A 20,898-nucleotide genomic window follows, 5' to 3' on the forward strand; every position below is an offset into this window, starting at 1 on the left:
TCACTGTCTGGAACTTTAACGACAGAGGCTTGAACTTTTGACATAAATGTTTTCGCTGTTGAGTCCATAGAGTCTGAAGTTGCTGATATAATGATTTGGTCATAATATGAGTCATTTCCTAAACGTTCTGTTATGAGTATATGACGAATGAGGTTAAATGTCTTACCTGAACCCATCTTTCCACAATAGAAATACACACCATTTGAACAGAACTCATAATCTTTGCTGAAAGGAAGAATAAGAGAAGAGTTAAGTTTGTCTGTAGTTTCATTCATGTCTTCATCTACGTCATGTATTAAATGCTTCATTTTATCTCCATTAAAAATGCAAGTCAGAAATATTCAGAACATAGCACCGAGTCTAACTGACAAGAGTATAAAGATATACTATGAACATGTTATGATGAAACCAACCAAAATTCAAGAAAGTCAGTATACTTATGAATATCCAAGACACTGGGTAGAGTATGTAGGAGGTGAGAAAGCTATTGAAATCAGACAGGTTCGAAGTATTCCAGCAGGAAGAACAATATTATTGAAGAACTTTAATGTTTTGAGGTATAATGATGAAACAAAGAAGCAAGATAGTTTTCCTGTTGCTGTGTATGTGAACTTAGATACAGGAGATGACATGAAAGTTTTTAATACAAAGCTTCAAACGGTAGTGAGAGAACAACTGACTGCGGAAGGACATCCATTACCTTCAGAAGTTACCATAGCATATAATTTTGAAACAAACTCAATAGATTTTAAAGTCGTCTCTGCAAAGAAGTCAGGATTTACATTTAATGAAGCAGATGTATATTCGAATGAAAACTTCAAAGCTATTGCATGGTTAGATAATGACGATTGCTTTAAGAAAATATTTAAATACAGTGACTCAACGATGTCAATAGATGACCTTCGTGGAATGTTACCATCGACGTTTACAGTAGAAGGTTCAGCAGGATTGCTTACAAGATTGTCAATTGGTGGTATTTGGTCTCGTGAGAACATTGTTATAAAATCCAGTATAAGTGAATTTGCTGAAGAATCTATATTATGTCTTTCAAACTACATGTATTCGCCGCCGAAGCATTATAGTATAACAAACTTTGTCAGTAAGTTTAACATAAGACTTGTCGAACCTTTTTCAATGAAAGATGTTGTGCTACCTAAAGATGGAAAGGATGGACTCATTATTGAAATGATTTTAATTGCATATTAAATGAGCTTGTTCTTGAAGGTCATTCATGATGAAATAACTGTTGTAGAAGATGTTAGCAATTGTTCAGACATTTTGAAGCGTATAGATGATATAAGAAATAAGTTAGATAGACCGCAAAGCGGTGAGGGCGAAGCCCGTGAGAACGCTTATGTTTCATTGACTTTCTCCAGTAACGAGAACTTTTATGAGATAATATTGAAGAGAGATGATTTTAATATGGTGTAAATGGTAGCTTGGGCAGCTTTAGGCGCAATGGGAACAAAAGCATTAGCATTTGGAGCAAAAGCACTTGGAGCTTATGACGCAGTAAATAAAATGAGTGGAGGAAGGGTTTCGAAGACATTAGATGCAAATAAAGGGAAGATTGGAGGCTGGGTTGTAAAGAAGTAAAGATTAAATAAAATAGGGCTCATAAATAAAGCATCCAATTTGGTTGCGACTGAGTCAGAAAATGCTTTAGGAAAGGACGATGAGTTTGCAAAACACGCAAAAGACTTTAATGACCAGATGAAAGGTGAAACAATGCATTTAAATAGAGTCGATGGAACTAAAGAAAATGTTTCTTCTCCACCAGTAGTTCTTCCGTATGGTCCTTATGGAATGTATGGAAACCCTTACGAAAGACCATTTGACCCATTGACTGGTGGAAGTAACTGGTATCATTACGGCCGAAGAAGAAAGACAGTCAAGTTGGAGACAGACGTGAAGAAAGCAACTAAAAAGAAACCAAGGAAGAGAGTTATAAAGCAATGAATTCAACAGGGTGAAAAAAGAGGTGAGATCTCACCACTTCACCTAAATTTATTTTTGTGCTATGTTTTCATACGTGTGAGGGTGGTGATATCATTTATTTTTTAAGTTTATTTTTTATTTTATTTTTTATTTTATTTTTATATAAATGACGAAAACTATTGAGATAACAAACTACAACGGTCATGAGTTCAAGAATTTGTTCTTCATTCCTCGTGAAAATACATTCTATCAGATACGAGGGAGAAAAGGTAAAGTTAGTTTGAGCGTTTATGAAGGAATGAAGAATGGAAAGTTTATACAAGCATACGATACAAACGGTAAACGTGTTTCATTAGCTTTGTCAAAACTTACTAACATTTATTTTGACAGTGACTTTGACCTATATGAAGAAGAAAGTGAGTCAGAAGATTATGAGCTGTTATGTGAAGCACAGCAATGGGAGGAGTTGCAATACTTTTGTAAGTGAGAACATTAGTGGGAACGTTAGTGAGAACGTTTATTTTTTCATTAGTGAGGTGAAGTGGTTGGTGGCTTTGTAAATATTTAAGGTTAAGTTAGTGTTGTCGTTTGTGTTGTAAAATATACGTTAACGGTTTTGTAAAGTGTCAAATTCACATATCATGGGTAAGGAGGCGCGCAGTGCCTCCGTACACAACTAACCCATACTAACTATTTTTACTGAAATTGCAAATTTAATTTCAACAATGAAATTATTGTTTAAAAAAAATAGCACAACAGCAAGATGGACAATCATATATAGAATTATAATGCTCCATATAATGCTTTGATTTGATGCGTATATAATGTTATTTTTCGAACATCTTTGTAAAAAATTGATTTTTGTAATTTTTGAAAAAATTCGATTTTATTTCGAGATTTCCTCTATAGGTGAAGTATATTGAACAATATTCCTATGGGAGAAAATAATTGGAAGTATGAGTACTTTCATTAATACTATGGGTGCCATGGTTATCGCTCAAACGATCAAGTTATATCTCGATTGCGTAAATTGAAATTTTGCTATTTTCTAAATTCACGGCAACAACATTCTTTTATCCTGATCGTACATCACAATATTTGAATGTGCGACCATTTGTTCAAGAAACCGTCAAGTTATTCTTCATTTTTCATGCCGCGGCGAACAAAAGCAGTTGCAAAGCGTATAAAGAACTTAGTTCAAAGCGCGAAAAATAGGGTAGAGCCATATGTCGTCAACACTGTTGAATTTGTGCTATCTGTATTATTGAGCGGCGCTACATTTTGCCAATCTGAATTTCAATTCATGCTGAATAACATCAAATATCCGTCAGAAGCTACATTTCATCGAGTCCAAGAAAAGGTTGGTCGTGTTATCATAGAAGTTGCCAGAGAATCTGTTAATTATTGGAAATCTCGAATGAGAAAATGTTCGGGACTTTTGTTTGACGGTTCTTGGAGTCAGAGAAGAAATGCAATGTTTTGCTATGTACAATTTGTAGAAGAGAAACTCAAAAAAATTGTAGATTGGGAAGTGATATCTAAATCTTTTAAAAATTTCAAAGGTAATTTCAACGGAAAATCAAATGAAATGGAATTTGAAGGCTTAAAAAGAATGCTGAAGCGTTGGAATAATGAAAAACGTGTAAATTTTTTTGTGCATGATGGCGATGTCAAAATTGTTTCTACAATCAAAAATACGTTCAAAGGTATCAGAGAATACAGAGATCCTGGACATTTTCTTAACAATATACAGAAAAAGCTCAAACTGCCAGAATTCAGAATCTTATCTAGCATTTCAAAGAATTTATTGCGTTGGCTTAGGCAACTTCTCAATGACACACATATGTCAATTAAAACAAAGAAGTTTTTATGGTTGAATTCCGCTAAACATTATGCCGGAAATCATAAATTTTGTCCAGATCCTGAAAAATGCAAGATGATTAAACCATGGAAATATGCAAAAAATAAAACTGCTATAAAAACACTTAAAAAATTCCTCGAAGATACCGTAAAAATCTTTGATATGGTAAAAAAGATTCATTCAACTCAAGTAGTTGAATCGATAAACCATATCAAAGCAATGCTTGCTAATAAAAATATTAATTGGCATGCTTCTTGGCCAATTAGGATGGCAGTCACAATATTGCATTTCAATGAAAGTATGTTTGAAACGATTGTAGCAATAAGATACAGGTTAAATTTACCAACAATGCCAGAAATGATGAACAGATATTTCAGAATGTATGATACAACAAAAGATTTAATCAAAGCATTCAAAAATTCAAAGCAAGTTCAAAAAAAGTTTGCGGCATTAAGAGCTATAAAGAGAGGTCTTCAAGCTACCGATGATCGTATTACTCTTAAATCACATAAATAATTATTAAATTTATTTCACCCTCAAAACATCATAATCTTGCACCTTCTTTGAATAAACACTTTCACCTTCTATTTTTAATTAATGTTTTTTAATTGTCCAAAATTTTTAGATTATATAAGATATAATTTTTTATAAAAGTATTATTTTCTAAAAGATAAGTATATATTCTTAATCACAAAACCTAGCATTTTATCATATCTATATATCAGCTTCCTAAATATAATACTCATATAGTTAGTATGATTTTAATGTTTTTGAACATGAAACGAAAATATGATTACAATCATATAACATAATGGAGTTATTGATATAACTTATATGCATGATACATTAAGAAGTCTTCCAACAATATAGATATAGTTGTAGATTCCTATGATTCCTTTTATATTGTGAGATAATAACATTTTTATGCTGTCAGGAGCCTATGAGTGCCCATCCTTAATCCAATAAACTTCGATTACACCTGGATTTAATGCTACAAATTCTTGTAAAGCAATTGATTCAGAAACCTTTATTACCTTCTGAACTCCATTTTCCTTGTACGTGATATCCTTCTCTAATATATTTCTGACATCATCAAAAGAATCGTTGTTCCAAGCATCGTGGACATATTTGGCGCTCTGGACAACCTTTCCTACGCTTAGTAAAAGATTTTTGATATACCTCTTTTGTCGCCATGAATAATTGAGGTTTTCATCATGTAACATAGAAAATGCTGTAATTTCATCAAATTGCCAAATAAAATTAGAAATTGTATCTTTTGGAAATGGATTGCATTTTTGCGCAATTTTTGCATAAATTGCATCGACAATTTCTTCTTGAAGTTTATCGAAAAAGCCATAACCATCTGATTCAACGCGGTAATTAATTAATTCGTACAATTTGTCGTTAATGACTTTATAAAAACGTTCGAACAAATTAACATATTCAGTCTTGCCTACCTCTTTAAACACTCGTGTCATTATACTAATAGAGATAGTATTTAGACGTGGATAATTAAACTCTATCCACTGAAATACTCCCCAGCAATGGCCAAGCTCATGACCAATGACGATGGCAAGTGGATGTTGGATGCATGCAATATTTATTTTTTCACCTTCATAAACTCCATAACTGTAGATGTCTTTGTCCAAACCCTGCATTGCTAAATCAATAAATAAACTTTTATTGTTTTCAGAAACTATTTACAAAATTCTTTTTTATGTGATTCTTGTAATATATTTGAAGTCATGAAATCTTATTTATGCTTTGCTCTAATTCAACATACATTCCCGTGGAAAAGATAAAGATATCAAAGGTTTGATAAAGCTGTCGAAGGCACAACAAACATGTCGAAGATTTAATAAATGAAGAAACAATGATATACTATTCGATTGTAATCTATACTGTCCAAAATGAAAGAAATTTAATTCCAATTGGTAAATCTAGATCTTGATCAATGAAATCATTATTCCTTTATATGAGAGCATATGTAGTTGAACAAAAAGGCTGAAAGTAATACATTCAAGTCTTTCTTCCTCTTTTTTCAAAATTTTTCCTTCCCTTAATTATATGGTCATCTCGTGTATTATATTGGATCTTTTAGATATATAAATAAAATAAAATAAAAAATTTAGAGTTCAGATAATGGTGTTTCTTTCGTATGATTTGGTATTTTAGGCGAACAAAGTAGAATTCTAAGTGGGAAATAAGGTTGTTTGTTGAATTTTTCTTCAATTTCGTCTTCAAACCTTCTGACGATGTTATAGCGGACTGGAAGATCAGCGCTGGCATTTCTTGTGTAATACATTATTTTGCCTGTATTGAAAAAGAGGTTCGATTTTCTTGCGGGATCATATGGATTCCAGCACTCGAAATTGAATGTGAGTATAAAATTCCTTGCAAGTAAACGAATATTGTCAATAATATCTTCGTTCGCGTTGTGCCTTTTAGCATAATCTAGGATTATTCCACCAAGCATGAGTCCGATATTATTTAATTCGTAAACAAGCAATTTGGCATAACAACCTTTTTGAAGTTCTAATATATAGCGCATTGCATTTTTCGCTACGAAATCAAGTTCTTCGTCTGTTAATTCTGAAAAGCGATAAAGATAAAACATATTGCGATAAGATATGTTAATGCCATGGCAATAAAAATTACCAAGAAATTCTAGATCTCCAACTTCTTTTTTGAAGTATTCAATGAGAGTAGGTTGGTATTTGACCGCAATTATTGGGTGATAATAGCTATTGAATACATTGTATTTGAGTTTCATGAAATCTGGAAATTTTTCTGGTAATTTGTAATTAATGTCGAAATACTCGTGTCTTTGTAATAAATTTCTTAGGTTATGTAAGAACTCTATGATTACTAGTTTAATTACTGTAAATAAGTTAGTGATATATTTGGCTTTGAAGGTAGCAATCATTTAAAAATTTACACTTTTATTGTGTTTTATACAGGCGTGAAGCCAATAATCGTATGTTTGATAATTTTAATTTGTTTTTTCGTAATAACTTAGGTTTTCGTAAAAACTCTCTTAGTTCATGGAATAATAGCGTTAATAAAAATTTATTCACAAAAAAGAAATTGTAAATATTTTTTTTATTAAAATTGTATCAAATTTGCCATCAAACCACATAATGACTTTATAAAGGACTGATAAATCATTGATACATGATGTTGATTCTTACTTACTATAGTAATTCGTCTATATATGCATTTTGCAAGTAGACCAAACACAATTGCTTTGTTTATTTTTGCGCAATCTAAATTAATTCAGCCGAACAAGAAACCAAAAGTAATTTTTATCATAAAATGAAACAAAATCTAATAAAACTCAGAAAAACTAATAGTGTCTTTAATATTTTTAGGAGCAATACCGTCATTGTTTGGTTGCATATATTCTTGTTTTAGACATCTTTCCTCAATTTCGTCTTCAAACCTTCTGAGAATCTCATAATGATCTGATTGATCGGTTCTTGAAGGATTAATTACTTCGCCTGTTTTGAAAAGGATCCTTCTTCTGTTATAAAAATCGTCAAAAGGATTCGAACTCCAGAAATTAAATGTAAATATAAAATATCTTGCATAAAGACGAATTAAATCAATTATTTCTTGACTTGCCTCATGCTTCTTCGCATATTCTAATATTATTCCCCCTAATAAAAGTCCAAATTTATTTATTTATTTACATGCATGAAATTTAGCACTGAAGTTATGTTGACATTGTAATATTCGAGTCATCGCAACTTTAGCCAAAAAATTAATATCATTCTCTGTTAAAGGTGAAAATCGGTAATAATGAATTATATCATAAGTATTCGCTGTGTTATTATGGAAGGTAAACGTGTAATAATTTTTGAAATTCCCTACTTCATTTTTGAAATAATCAAGTAAGATGGGATCATATGTGACAGTAATTATTGGACACCAATATCGATTTATTATATGATCTTCAATCTTCATGAACTGAGGAGGATTTTCTGGCATTACAAAGTTTTGTTCGTAATAAGTATGTCTTTTCCTTTCTTTTGAATCTTCATAGATAATAATCCTGAATATTGCTTGTATCATCGATAAGAATCTTAATAAAAATCTTAATAAGTCATTTATCATCTATCTTTTTTTGATTTTTGATTTTTTTATTTTGCTAAGAGTATGAACAGACGATAAGTAAACTTATCAAAATTATATAAATTCTAAAATTTTGGAAATTCTAAAATTCCTTTTTGAAATATATACTTCATATATTAGCGAATGTCAATAAAATTGATTAAATTTCAGAAAGTAGTAAGTACACCCTTAAAGCCTTTTGCGGAAATAATATGTTTATTTGGTAAATAAAGAATAATTCTTATGATTCTTGATACAGCATTGCTTTCATACAATAAAAATATATTCACAATAAGCATAATTCTTTTAAATTAAAAAGATATATGAAATAAAACAATGGATATTTATAATAATTAAAAAAATAAACATAATATTTTTATGAATGTTCGATTGCTTGAATATTTGCATCCATTTCGCTCATAATTAGTTGAGCACTTTCTATTAAGTTTGGATAATTCTGATTTTCCTCATCTCTGATTGAAATTTCTTGAATATAATCAAGAATCTCATCACATGACATAAAAGCTTCAAACAAAGGATTACTTTGACCATCAACAACTTTTGCTGAGTATATAATGCCGGAAAGAGAAGATAAAATCATATCATTAATTTCATCTTCTTCAACTTCGAAAAATGGTAAAAGAAACTCCAACGACCCCTTTTCTATGATGAAGGTTTCTAATTCTGGTTGATACCCTAAAATTTCAAGAATAATTTTCAAAGAATATTTTCTAACTTTGAAAGTAGCATTTTCGCTCATTTCTGTTAAGAATACAAGATATCCCCTCGATTGTAACAAAGATGATCCACTTGGAGTCCTTGAAACTTCATAAATAAATTTTAATATTTCAATTTGAGAATCTTGATCTATTTGAAGCAATAATTCTTTGATGTCATCAGTCCATGTTTCAGGTAAATTATCAAATACCTTATCTGGCATATATTGAACGCAAATTCCCAAACATTTCAGAATAATTCGAAAACTTTTATCAAAATGTAAAAATTTTGAGAAACAAAGTTGTACAAAGTCATTGTAAACTAATGTCATCCTTACATCTTTTGATTGTGGAATTATATTTATTGAAATTTCAATTGCATCAATCATAAAGTCACTGACATCTGATTCAATTGAAACAAGTATTATATTAATGAATTTAACCCAAAAGAGTCCGTTTTCTATCTCAGGAGGAAATTTATGTTGAGAAAGATTTCGTAATATACTTAGAAACGCACAAAAGATACTGTTATTAGATACTAAGTATTCCTTCAGATATTGCTTATAATTTCTTGAAGGTGCATTCATTATTTTATCAAATAAGCCGATTAAGTCCTGATAATAGAAGAATTGAGATATGGTTGTAGAACGAATACAATTAGAAAATATGTTCAATATTGGTAACACTAAATTCTCCCTAATATCATTCATTAAAATTTCGAAGAGAAATGGAATTATTTGATGATCTTGAAATGGTTCACGAACCAATAAATCGGCTGCTGGCGGATATTGGGAATAATATTCGATAGTTTTGATTGAATTATCTTGAACTTCGGTATCTCCGCAATTTATAAAATCAGATAATGTATTTTCTAGTTCTGTACAATCAAAATTATTGTCCTCTGGATTAATTTCTTCTTCTGATGGATCTTGTTTGGTTTTTTCTAAATCATCTTTGTATTCCATTGTCAAATCTCAAAATTTTTGTAAATTTATCAAAATGTCAAAAATTTTTGGCTCTCAAGATAATGATTTTTACTTGTATTTTCTAGCCAAAGGCAAGGAAAAGAGCCATGAGAAAGAGTCTCAGACGGACTTATTAGAACAATGTTTGACATTGGTTTGAAGGCAAACCCAAATTTTAGCTAAAAGTGACAGGGGGAAAAAACGTTTAGTATTAAAAAAAAGACCGATGAGAGCTTCGTTCGAAATATAGAGGGAACTGAGAATGCGCAACCATTCTCAGGGAATATTGGATGCTATTCCCGTTCCCTCTGTATGGAAAATTGAGGTTTTCAAAGGGAGTTAAAATAATATCAAATTTATACTAATTTACTTCAAAATACAAAAGTATTTGACAGCTAAAATTAGTTACTTTAGCAAGCCTATCAATACCCTTTTACGATTATTGTTACTTTTTCGAAATAAAAGTAAAAACAAATTTATACTAATTTACTTCAAAATACAAAAGTATTTGACAGCTAAAATTAGTTACTTTAGCAAGCCTATCAATACCCTTTTACGATTATTGCTACTTTTTCGAAATAAAAGTAAAAACAAATTTATATTAATTTACTTCAAAATACAAAAGTATTTGACAGCTAAAATTAGTTACTTTAGCAAGCCTATCAATACCCTTTTACGATTATTGCTACTTTTTCGAAATAAAATAAATTTATTATCAAAAACCTTTTTTTTTCTTAGTAAAAATAAAAATGTTATTTTATATCAAGTTTTTATTCATAAATTTTTATAATGTTGTATAAATTTCATTAAAATTTACGTACATATTAAGGTACTTCTACATTAGATATATACATGATAAATAAAATTCATAAAACATTAAAAATCAAAAAATTAGATGAACCTTGGCAATTAAACTTTATGAAATAATAGTTGTTTATAAATTATATTATATTATATTATTATTTAATATTATTTTGATAATGAAGATTTTATTTTGCAATAATATAAACGAAATTTTTTACCTTATGAACTTTTGATGGAAATATGCAAATTTAAAATAATAAAGAAAGCCGCGAGCGAAGCGATCGGCTTAGTTCGAAGATTTTGATTCAAATCTTTGCTGATCTGTAATTCGCGGAAGCCGCGAGCGAATCGAGCGGCTTAGGTCTAAGATTTTGATTCAAATCTTTGCTTATATTCCTTAAATTCTTTATGAAACTCGCAACAGTTCCATAAAAAATTTTAAATTCTAAACTGTCGAAATTACCGATCGGTAATCACACCCTTCACGGGTGTGTCACTTTTAGCTAAAATTACCCCTACTCTTGGTTTGAATGATGTGTCAATCGCCCTCTATCAAATATATTTTTTTAAATATCCGATAGTTTAGCAATTTGAGCTTTGGAACCGGGGTTGCTATTAGTTTTATAGCTTAAATTTTATATCTGCATCCTGATCTGATAAGAATCACAGGCTGTCGCTAAATTTTTCATATTGAATTTCATTTTTTGCAATCGAAATGACTTAATTATAGTATAGTCGTTTTAACAGTGATCCAAAATTTTAAATTGAATATTCTCAAAATCTGAAATGTGTCACTTTTTAATTTTATCGGGATTTTGATAAATATTTGGAGTATTATCATAGTATATTATATTCTTTGATATTTATGTCACTTTTATCGGCCTCATATATTTGAATTGCATTTTATATTTTGAGAGTAATTGTCAAATAAGAATTAAAATTAAATAGCGTTGATATGAGACGATCAAGAACTCCACGCTATTATATTTTTCAAGACGAGAACACACATCAAAAATATTTTCACAATGCAGTAACAAACGAAGTTACATGGAACCCACCTCAGGATTCGATTATTATCGATCCAAACACATTAAAGCAGATTAAATTCGATTTCAATTCAATCCAAGTTCCTCAAGAAGTTTATATCCAGCCAACGCTACAGAAACCCGAGTCTAAATCAGGAATTGGAGGGTTCCGAAAAACATCTCTTCCGAATTTAAACCAAAATACAAGATTACATCGCGTTTCAAGCAGAAAATCTACTCTTGTTAAATTATCTGCATCAGCTTCTATTGATAGTAACTTGTTACTCCAACCAGAAATTCCGTTTTATCTTCCAACTTCAATTACTTCTGATTCAAAGCCGATGGATATCAGAAAATTCGCAGTTGAGAATTTCAATACTCGTTATCGTGGAAGCATCTTCAATAAGAAAGAAATTCCTCCAGATGAACTCTTAGTTTTCGATATGGATTCCTCTGTCTGCCCAATACTCAAATCAACACCGATCGCTCTTCAAAAGAACTGTGTTGAAATCTTCGCCTTCATTATTGGCTACTGTAAACAGCTTCCGAAAGCGCAACCAAGTGTATTTGTAGAAATGGTTGGTAAAGAGAAGCAACTTATCGACGAAACATTCATTTACTTGCTCAAATTCATACATAACAACCCCAATCCTGAAAATGTTTTCAGAATTTGGGATTTAATTTTAGTAATTTGTACGTTTTACCCTCCATCACCTCAAATCCAGCCTCTTGTTAGACATTACGTAGCAACAGATGCATTGGGAACCAAATCTGGCATCAACAACGTAGCTAAAATGTCTTATATCAGATTGGCCGCTCGTTGTGACTCTGGAGAGACATTTCCGATGCAGCCAAGTTCATGGATTAATTTCATACCTACACATCCTTCACAGGATTACTTCATTTTCGGTGCTCCTTTACTTGAATTAGTTTTTGCGCAAAGAAGATCAGCGCCAAAGTGCACGATACCTTTATTCATGCACAGATTCATCCACGAGCTCTGGAATGCCGGCCTTGACAAGATGGAAGGCATGTTCAGACTTCCAGGAAACAAAGTACAAGTTGATTTAATGGTTGAAGAAATAAACAACGGAAAAGATAGTTGTTATGTAGGTGCAGAACTCAATGACCTCGCGAGCTTGTTCAAGAGATGGCTCGCTGATATGCCAGAGCCTTTAGTTCCTATGTCATTGTACAATGAATTGGTCGAATCCATTAAAAACCATACAATTTTGGATTTCGTCAGAAAATTACCGAAAGTTAATCATGATACACTTGGTTACTTGGTTGGTTTCTTACAAGAGTTCGTAAAAGCATCTGATGTCACTAATATGGGCATAGTACAGTGTGCAATGCTGTTTGGAGCAAATGTTGTCAGAATTGTGTCAAATGATCCAATGGTAATGAAGGCATCCACTGAAGTTGGCAAGGAATTTATGTCTTATCTCATAACTAATTGGAATACTAGGTTTATTTATCCACTTCCAGTTGAATTTATTACATAATTTTTTTAAACATGATAAAAACCTCAATTATGACGTTTACCTGTATTTTCTTTTAGTCAATGTGAAAAATTCAATATATAAGCTAATGAAACATATAAATAAGATATTGAAATTTATTTTCTGCTTTGAACTCAAATCGCGATGCTCGTTTACTCCCATTCCACTTAATATATAGTATTTTGCATTCAATTAAATTGATTACAATAAAAAATGAAAGGAAATCACATAAAAATGATATAATTCTCAAATACGTTGTCAATCTATATTAAAATTTGTTTGCATATAAGTGATGGTATTTTTGCCAATGAAGAATATGAACAAATAGCTATGTAAATTATTTGAGAAATTATATCTGATGAACTAAAGTAATACCGACTAATTTTAAAAGGTACACACACTTTTGTAATGATATTTGATCTCTCTTTACATATAATTGATTAATCGAAAATTCTGAAATTATTCGGATTGAAACGCTGGGTCTTTATATTGTAAATCATATTTTCAATGGTAATTATTAGAAAAATCGATGATTAAATAAATATTTGGTGAAATTTTAATTAAAGTTTGGTAAAAAAAAGATGAATCTATTCTTTAACGATTTGATTTTGTTCTGGTTGATCCTCAAACTCCTGCATGCCCGAAGGCCCGTTAATATGGATTGGATGCATTCTAAAACCTTTAAAGGTACAATCGGAAATTGTTATATCAGGGAATCTTGCAAGACAATTAGATTCACCTTTAAGAATAATATTATCGAAGTTTGTAAAATACAATCTTCTGAGATTGAGATTTGAAGGGCTGATTCCTTGCAATAGATTTACAAGTGGTTTTCTGAGATATTTACCAACGATTGGTTCCAATTCATGTTGCCCTTTTACTGTAAGATTTCTGGAAAGACGAGCTGTAATAAAATCAGAAAGAACTTGTGTTTCTAACAATGACTTGTCCTCTTCAATGTTGGCTTCAGTCTCTGTAGGTTTCTGTTCTTCTGATAAACTATGTCTTGCTAAAAGAAATAGGAAAACAATCATTTTCATAAAAATATTCCTCAGAAAAAAATTTCAATTGATATAAAATTTCATTCAAATTTTGAGTGTCTTCTCAAAAGCGCATTGAAGTTGGACTCTTAAAATTTTCATCGCAGATTTCTAACTCTATGAGCTATAATAATTGTGTTGACTTGAAATCTGTTGTATTCCTTGTCGATCTGGCAATTTTAGTAGAGATTTTCGGCTGTCTCACTTTTGTGGACAAAATGCAAAAACCTATGAATTTTCCTATTTTAATTTGATATTCATAATATATAAGTATTTGTAATGCATATTCTATCTTCTAATTAGTAAAATTACATTGCCCGCCAAAATCAAAAATTTTCTATTGAAAAAATAGCGCCAAGTCCAAAAGTGTCATTTTCTCATTGAAGACCGCAGCTGGAGTCAATGCCGAAATCACTTGCTGATGTGGATGGAACAGCACTATGATTGGCCAGATCAAAGGCTGTGTAGCATCCCAGCAAGTGGATAATCGGCATTGACTCCAGCTGCGGTCTTCAATGAGAAAATGACACTTTTGGACTTGGCGCTATTTTTTCAATAGAAAATTTTTGATTTTGGCGGGCAATGTAATTTTACTAATTAGAAGATAGAATATGCATTACAAATACTTATATATTATGAATATCAAATTAAAATAGGAAAATTCATAGGTTTTTGCATTTTGTCCACAAAAGTGAGATACTGGAGATTTTCTGAAGATTTTTTTACAAAGTGGATTGATACAGATCGAAATCTAAAACTTATAATGCTCTATATGTGTGCTTGAATGTTTGGTCTAGAACTTAGGAAACTGTTATAAGATTTTAAATTTTGAAAATTATTCACACTACCAATGTTAATATGTCGTTCCTCGCCAATATTTGAATATGTGTAATTACAATGGTTGATCCTATTTCCTATTCACTAATTTTGATTTGATTGAAATCAATTGTTTGCTGGGAAAAATGATAATATTGATTTCATATCTAGGGAAATAGTATACTGTAAGAAGGCTAAATGAATTCTGAAATTGCCTTATTCTAATTTGCAAATGATCCTCAAGGAGATCATACTCAAAAAAAAATTTTTTTTTCTCCATTCGAAAAAAAGGGAAAAATGCAGAGAAGTCCATCCTCTGCAGAATTTCTAACATTAGTTTCGAATTTTATAGATTCAGTTAATTCTGTCTCCGAAATAAAGGCTAAGGAGAAGTTATTACTGAAATATCTTGATAATCTCGAAACTTTTTTGACGAATCCAGATTTATTTTCAGGAGCGTCAAAAAATATCTCAAAGATTTATCAATCCTTGTTTTCTAGAATGTCACTGATAACAGGCAATGAAGCAGTATTATCAAAAAGTCTTGATATTCTAAATATATTATGGAAAATTGCACAATCTACACCAGTAGGATCAGATTCTGTTCAACTTTTCCTTTCAAGTTGCATATATTCGATGAAAAATTCAAACATATTGCCAAAATTTCATACCTATTTCAAAGATTTATTTTCAAATCCAGATTTCATTCATTCTTTTTTGAAATCTGACGGATTTTCGTCATATCTATCGAAAGTATATACAGTTGATTCAAATGAAATCATAATTGAACAGACAAACAAGATTTTAAATTTGATTTCACCAGAATTCTTTACTATCAGCGAAATAACACCAGCAATTAATGTTTTCGCACAACTTGGCAAAACAGACAAGATACAACCAAAGCTCAGAAAGCTTGCTTCGATTTTATTGATGAATTTGTTCGACAAATTAAAGCAAACTACGAATTTTACTATTGACGATTTTCCTGCCTTCGACAGTGAATTTCTCATGGGATTTATTGTACATCTTCCCCATCAAAATTTAGCAAATATTATTATTGAAAACAGACCATTCATAGATATGACTTTAGAGATATTCAAACGCAAGAAATCAAAGATACATCAATCCCACATCGTCAGAGCCTTATTAGAAACAAGTCCTTACAATAAACAAAAAAGTATCTTATTTATGATCATTTCGGACTTTATTACCGCTGTTCCTGCAGAAAGAACTGTTGAGCCAATCCTAAACTACATGTCTGACTTCAAAACTACCCAGTTTTGTGATGTATTTTTATCATGTTTCGTAAAAACGGTCGAAATCGCAGAAGCATTCGTTAAATGTGATGGTATCGAATGGCTCGAGGATATGCGCGTAAAAGGAATCGCTGATATGGAATTATATTCTCAAATGCTGTCATCATTAGTTGTTTTACGAAGATTTGACGATTTAGATGACTTCATTGATGATTTAGACCCCAAACATCCATTATTTAGTCTCGGGAAGCAACAGCTGGACAAGATTGTCTATGGAATGAAGACTTCCAGGTACAGACCTATTCGTGTTCCCTCATTATTTACATTACTTGACAAACCAAGTTTCATTGATCCTTACAATGCATGGATGCTTGGAAACTGTGTTGTTAGCCAGTATTTAAAGAAAGGATATGATATATTTGATATTCCTTTTATCATTGATATTGGTAATCGCTACATCAAGACGAAACACGTCAATTTATTGATGCAAAGACCATTTGAACTGAAAAAGTTTTGTAATCAAAAACACATGCATTATCCATTATTTCAATTTTATCAAGGAAGAGAAGAATTCAAGATTAATGATAATTTTTCTGCTATTTCTTTTTGGTTCTGCGTTTCTGACGAACAGGACAATATTATTAATATCTTTCATACTGATTTCATATTGATTTCCATTGAGAAATCAAAATTAATTTTGACTTTGAATGATGAAAAATATTTCTTTGACATTGATTGTAGAAAAATGACTTTTGTTTACATCTCTTTACAAGAAAAATTTTTGGGATCGATTGTCCATTTCTTCTTGAGATCAAGCATGCAAAATGAAATGATAGAAATACGTGTTCCAGCGAGAACAAAGAATCCTTTCTCTTTCGCAGGTTTCGGATGGATTGGTCGTGGTTTGATGTTTCTTGGTTGTTCAATAAGAATTTACAAAAACCGTTATGTTCCTGCTGATGTTTTATACAGCCATGGACCAGAATTCATTGATTACATTGATAATACTAGAATGGAAATCATCATTACTCCTTATACTTTTTGTAATCCATCGAGTAATGAACCGAATTCTTCAAATGATCCGAGAATTGTTTTGCCACCGAATTTTGTCGCTGTTCCTTATTTCGGTTTGCCAGTTCACTTCTTGTCAATGAGAAAGATTTCTGGTCTTTTCAAGTTCTTAGGAACTGCTACTACTTCTGAACAATATAATAATTTGTTTTCAACTTTAATGAGAATTACACAAATAACTTATTTCAACTCATTAAAGTTTTGGCCGAAAATTCTTTCTAGTATGAAGAAACATCGTGAATTCATCAACAAAAGCATGTTCCTCAAAGCTCTTAAAACAGCAAGTTATCATTCACGAAGAGAAAGAATTCTTTTGAGTATTTTGTTCGATGACGAAATGTGGGAATTTGTTGATAACGAGATTTTGATTGCTGGTTTGTTTGATTACTTCAGTGATATTGATTGGACATCTATAGAAGGAATAGAACATTTCCTTGCAACAAAAGTAATCAAAAACCCAACAAATTTGAATATTGTTGAAATGATTTTGAAAAATCATGAAAAAATTCCAAATTTGATACAAAACTTGATATGTATCATGAAAACTAGCCATGTTTTAGATGACAAAGAAATTACATGGACAGGAATAACAACAACAAAAAGAACTGATGTACAATTAACAATTATTCAAGGTTTCATCAATTTTATCAATGAAAAAAATATTGAATACTTTACAAAAATTTGTGATTTTGAAAGCTTGAAATTTGTTATGTTGAATTCGAGTGAAGAAGCATGTATATTGATGTATCATCTCATGGTAACATGCAACATTTATTCCCCAGGATTCATGAAATTAGATCAAACATTCTTGGTTTTAATCGCAAAATTCGCTTTTTCATGTCAAATTTGGACTGACACGTTTTTGTTGGCCACAGACAATATCACGGAAAGCGAATCACTGAAGACAGCATTGACAATACTTTTGGCATTAGTATGGTCTGTTTCTTTAGTTTTAGTTCATTTGCATTCTTTCCATAACTCGAAAACAAACATTGAAGATTTTCATCAAATTTTATTGTCTTACAAAAACGGAATTTCTATTTTGAAAGATCACATACAAGTTCTTTATTCCCAGGACTTGTGTATTAACTTGTTTGTCTCTTGGTTCCCTTTGATTTTCACTTATACAGGGCATCTTCAAACATTTTCTGAAAATTATGACAAATCATCAACAAATAGATCGAATATGTCAGATAATTTTGAAGCAAAACCTTCATCATCTGAAAGTATTCCACCAATGCAACCGCCACAGAAAGCTTACAGTTTTATATTGACTGTAATTCAGGATGTTTTAGGTGGTTTTGGTTTGACATTTCCTGTCTTAGAAGAAGATTTTGATTCAAACGGTTTTGTCAAGTACATTTCTGAAGAATTTCCTTTGAATTTGTTTTTGTCATCGATTATTTACAAGTGTCCTGCGAAATTGTTTTCAAGTTTGTTCTCTAGTTTCTATTTGAACATTCCTTTCTACGAAATTGGCCGCAGTAATTTGATTATTCAGCCATTGATGCATATCTTTTTAAGGAATTGTACAGAAATAACAAATAATTTCCACATGTCTCTTTTCTTGGATTTCATTTTGTTCTTTGTAACAACAAAAGGGTTTTCAGACAGACCTGTTGAATTTTTTGAGGACTTTTTCGGTTTCTTGTATTTGACAACTTTGAAATACAAGTTCAATTTTATCTCAAACAAAATCAATTTCATTTTGTTTGACATGTTCATGCATTCTCCTCATAAAATGATGGAAAACATTTTGCATTTGTTTGTGCAAAATATCACAACGATTATGCCGTTTATTATTCAATCAAAGAGCTCCAAAGCATGGTACTATTTGTTCTTTACTGTTTCAAAAACTTCTTCAAAGTCATTTGACCAATTAATTGAGAAATTCACTTCACTTTTGCCAAACGATCAAAAAGAATTGAATTTCTTAGATTCCATATATGAAACAGACATTGATCAATCATATTTCCAGTATTTGGAGAAAGAATGGCACCAACAAATGGAAAATGAAGAGAAATACGTCAAACAAAATAACGAACAAATTTTACAATTTAAGAGTACTTTTTATTCCGTTGTTTCTAGTCTCAGCAAATCGATAAACAGCCAGAGCTACTTAGCACATCAAAGCCATTATTTCAACGCGATTAATTTCAAGAAGAATCTTCAAACTCTTGAAAAAACTTTCGTTTTGAATGAAGAAATGACGAAATGGAAGTTATTCATTCAATCTCAAAAAGATAAACTTTCTATCGTCCAAAACTATGATCCAATTTGCTTCCACCTTTCGCCAAGATGCTTCCCATTCTCATGCCCAAGAATTTTGACTCCTTCTACTTTACAACCGATAGTAAATGGTCACATCACTTCATTTCCATATACATTTGTAAACACTCATCTTTACACGAAGAACAGCCAGTCTAATTTACTCGAACTGTTCAAAAGAGTGTACGCAAAATACGGAAATCCAATTTCTTTTGCAAAATGTGAATTGATACGTTACGATAATCGTATAAAAAGTGTCATTTTCATTTACAAAACGATGATTTTGATTTTGACATTTGCCGAATTGAATGATGACAATTCACTGAAACTAATCGAGCCAAACAACGATTTCCTTGTTCATTCGTTTATTGAAAGTGTTTTGATTGGTCATTGGGGACAAACAACATTGTTTAATTCTCACATTGTTATTTGTTTGTCATTGAGCACTTTAATTTGCGCCAGAAGATACGAGGCAGATTCAATCCAAGTCTGGACATTCAAGAGTGGTCACTTCATCTTGAAAAGTGACGACAAAAACATAATTTATTTGTTCAGTAGATTATGTATTGAGAACTTCACAACACCATCAAATTCTTTTGTTTTCAACATCAGAAAATCTGAAGAAATTTACTTGAATTACGCCAGTGGAAGACTTTCAACAGAACAGATGTTGTTGGCCTTGAATTGCTTCAACCAAAGATCATTAGTAAGTTTAACATAAGACTTGTCGAACCTTCTTCAATGAAAGATGTTGTGCTACCTAAAGATGGAAAGGATGGACTCATTATTGAGAATGATTTTAATGCATATTAAATGAGCTTGTTCTTGAAGGTCATTCATGATGAAAAAACTGTTGTAGAAGATGTTAGCAATTGTTCAGACATTTTGAAGCGTATAGATGAATAAGAAAAAGTTATGAAGCCGCAACAGCGGGAGGACGAAGTCCTGAGAAGTTATGTTTCATTGACTTTCTCCAGTAACGAGAACTTTTATGAGATAATATTGAAGAGAGATGATTTTAATATGGTGTAAATGGTAGCTTGGGCAGCTTTAGGCGCAATGGGAACAAAAGCATAGCATTTGGAGCAAAAGCACTTGGTTATGACGCAGTAAATAAAATGAGTGGAGGAAGGGTTTCGAAGACATTAGATGCAAATAAAGGGAAGATTGGAGGCTGGGTTGAAAGAAGTTAAGATTAAATAAAATAGGGCTCATAAATAAAGCATCCAATTTTGTTGCGACTGAGTCAGAAAATGCTTTAGGAAAGGACGATGAGTTTGCAAAACACGCAAAAGACTTTAATGACCAGATGAAAGGTGAAACAATGCATTTAAATAGAGTCGATGGAACTCTTCCTCCACCAGTAGTTCTTCCGTATGGTCCTATGGAATGTATGGAAACCCTTACGAAAGACCATTTGACCCATTGACTGGTGGAAGTAATGGTATCATTACGGACGAAGAAGAAAGACAGTCAAGTTGGAGACAGACGTGAAGAAAGCAACTAAAAAGAAACCAAGGAAG

The 20,898-nt window shown here is 31.4% G+C and overlaps 9 protein-coding genes across 9 annotated transcripts, besides 6 other annotated features; 6 read left to right on the forward strand and 3 right to left on the reverse strand.

Annotated features, from left to right (window-relative positions):
• Nucleotides 1-20,898: part of a mobile genetic element that runs on past both edges of the window.
• Nucleotides 1,714-1,959, forward strand: TVAGG3_0059490 (protein of unknown function, DUF4107 family; the record flags this gene model as incomplete). The annotated part of the gene is made up of 1 exon (XM_001579223.1): nt 1,714-1,959. One exon carries the CDS (start codon nt 1,714-1,716, stop codon nt 1,957-1,959), a length of 246 nt encoding a protein of 81 aa, XP_001579273.1.
• On the forward strand, nt 2,105-2,425 carry TVAGG3_0059500 (uncharacterized protein; the record flags this gene model as incomplete). Its single annotated transcript, XM_051221359.1, has 1 exon — nt 2,105-2,425. The coding sequence occupies one exon, from the start codon at nt 2,105-2,107 to the stop codon at nt 2,423-2,425; it is 321 nt and encodes a 106-aa protein (XP_051106345.1).
• Nucleotides 2,631-4,753: a mobile genetic element.
• On the forward strand, nt 3,089-3,394 carry TVAGG3_0059520 (zebrafish ch211-108c17.2-related family; the record flags this gene model as incomplete). The annotated part of the gene is made up of 1 exon (XM_001579222.2): nt 3,089-3,394. A coding segment is annotated over one exon (306 nt), but the record flags the coding sequence as incomplete, so codon positions are not given.
• Nucleotides 3,551-4,315, forward strand: TVAGG3_0059530 (uncharacterized protein; the record flags this gene model as incomplete). Its single annotated transcript, XM_001579221.1, has 1 exon — nt 3,551-4,315. One exon carries the CDS (start codon nt 3,551-3,553, stop codon nt 4,313-4,315), a length of 765 nt encoding a protein of 254 aa, XP_001579271.1.
• Nucleotides 5,928-6,416, reverse strand: TVAGG3_0059540 (uncharacterized protein; the record flags this gene model as incomplete). Its single annotated transcript, XM_001579219.1, has 1 exon — nt 5,928-6,416. The coding sequence occupies one exon, from the start codon at nt 6,414-6,416 to the stop codon at nt 5,928-5,930; it is 489 nt and encodes a 162-aa protein (XP_001579269.1).
• Nucleotides 8,289-9,593, reverse strand: TVAGG3_0059550 (armadillo (ARM) repeat-containing protein family; the record flags this gene model as incomplete). Its single annotated transcript, XM_001579218.1, has 1 exon — nt 8,289-9,593. The coding sequence occupies one exon, from the start codon at nt 9,591-9,593 to the stop codon at nt 8,289-8,291; it is 1,305 nt and encodes a 434-aa protein (XP_001579268.1).
• Nucleotides 9,755-9,784: a terminal%2Cinverted (terminal inverted repeat of MuDR-3_TvMULE3 transposon ID:TVAGG3_0059560).
• Nucleotides 9,755-10,918: a mobile genetic element.
• Nucleotides 10,889-10,918: a terminal%2Cinverted (terminal inverted repeat of MuDR-3_TvMULE3 transposon ID:TVAGG3_0059560).
• TVAGG3_0059570 (GTPase activator, FI04035P family) lies at nt 11,353-12,927 on the forward strand (the record flags this gene model as incomplete). Its single annotated transcript, XM_001579217.1, has 1 exon — nt 11,353-12,927. One exon carries the CDS (start codon nt 11,353-11,355, stop codon nt 12,925-12,927), a length of 1,575 nt encoding a protein of 524 aa, XP_001579267.1.
• On the reverse strand, nt 13,512-13,964 carry TVAGG3_0059580 (uncharacterized protein; the record flags this gene model as incomplete). Its single annotated transcript, XM_001579216.2, has 1 exon — nt 13,512-13,964. One exon carries the CDS (start codon nt 13,962-13,964, stop codon nt 13,512-13,514), a length of 453 nt encoding a protein of 150 aa, XP_001579266.1.
• Nucleotides 15,078-20,080, forward strand: TVAGG3_0059590 (aggrephagy protein; the record flags this gene model as incomplete). Its single annotated transcript, XM_001579215.2, has 1 exon — nt 15,078-20,080. A coding segment is annotated over one exon (5,003 nt), but the record flags the coding sequence as incomplete, so codon positions are not given.
• Nucleotides 20,891-20,898: part of a terminal%2Cinverted (terminal inverted repeat of Maverick-1B transposon ID:TVAGG3_0059340) that runs on past the window's edge.

Source organism: Trichomonas vaginalis, chromosome IV (assembly GCF_026262505.1).
Source record: "Trichomonas vaginalis G3 chromosome IV, whole genome shotgun sequence".
Classification (NCBI taxonomy): domain Eukaryota; phylum Parabasalia; order Trichomonadida; family Trichomonadidae; genus Trichomonas; species Trichomonas vaginalis.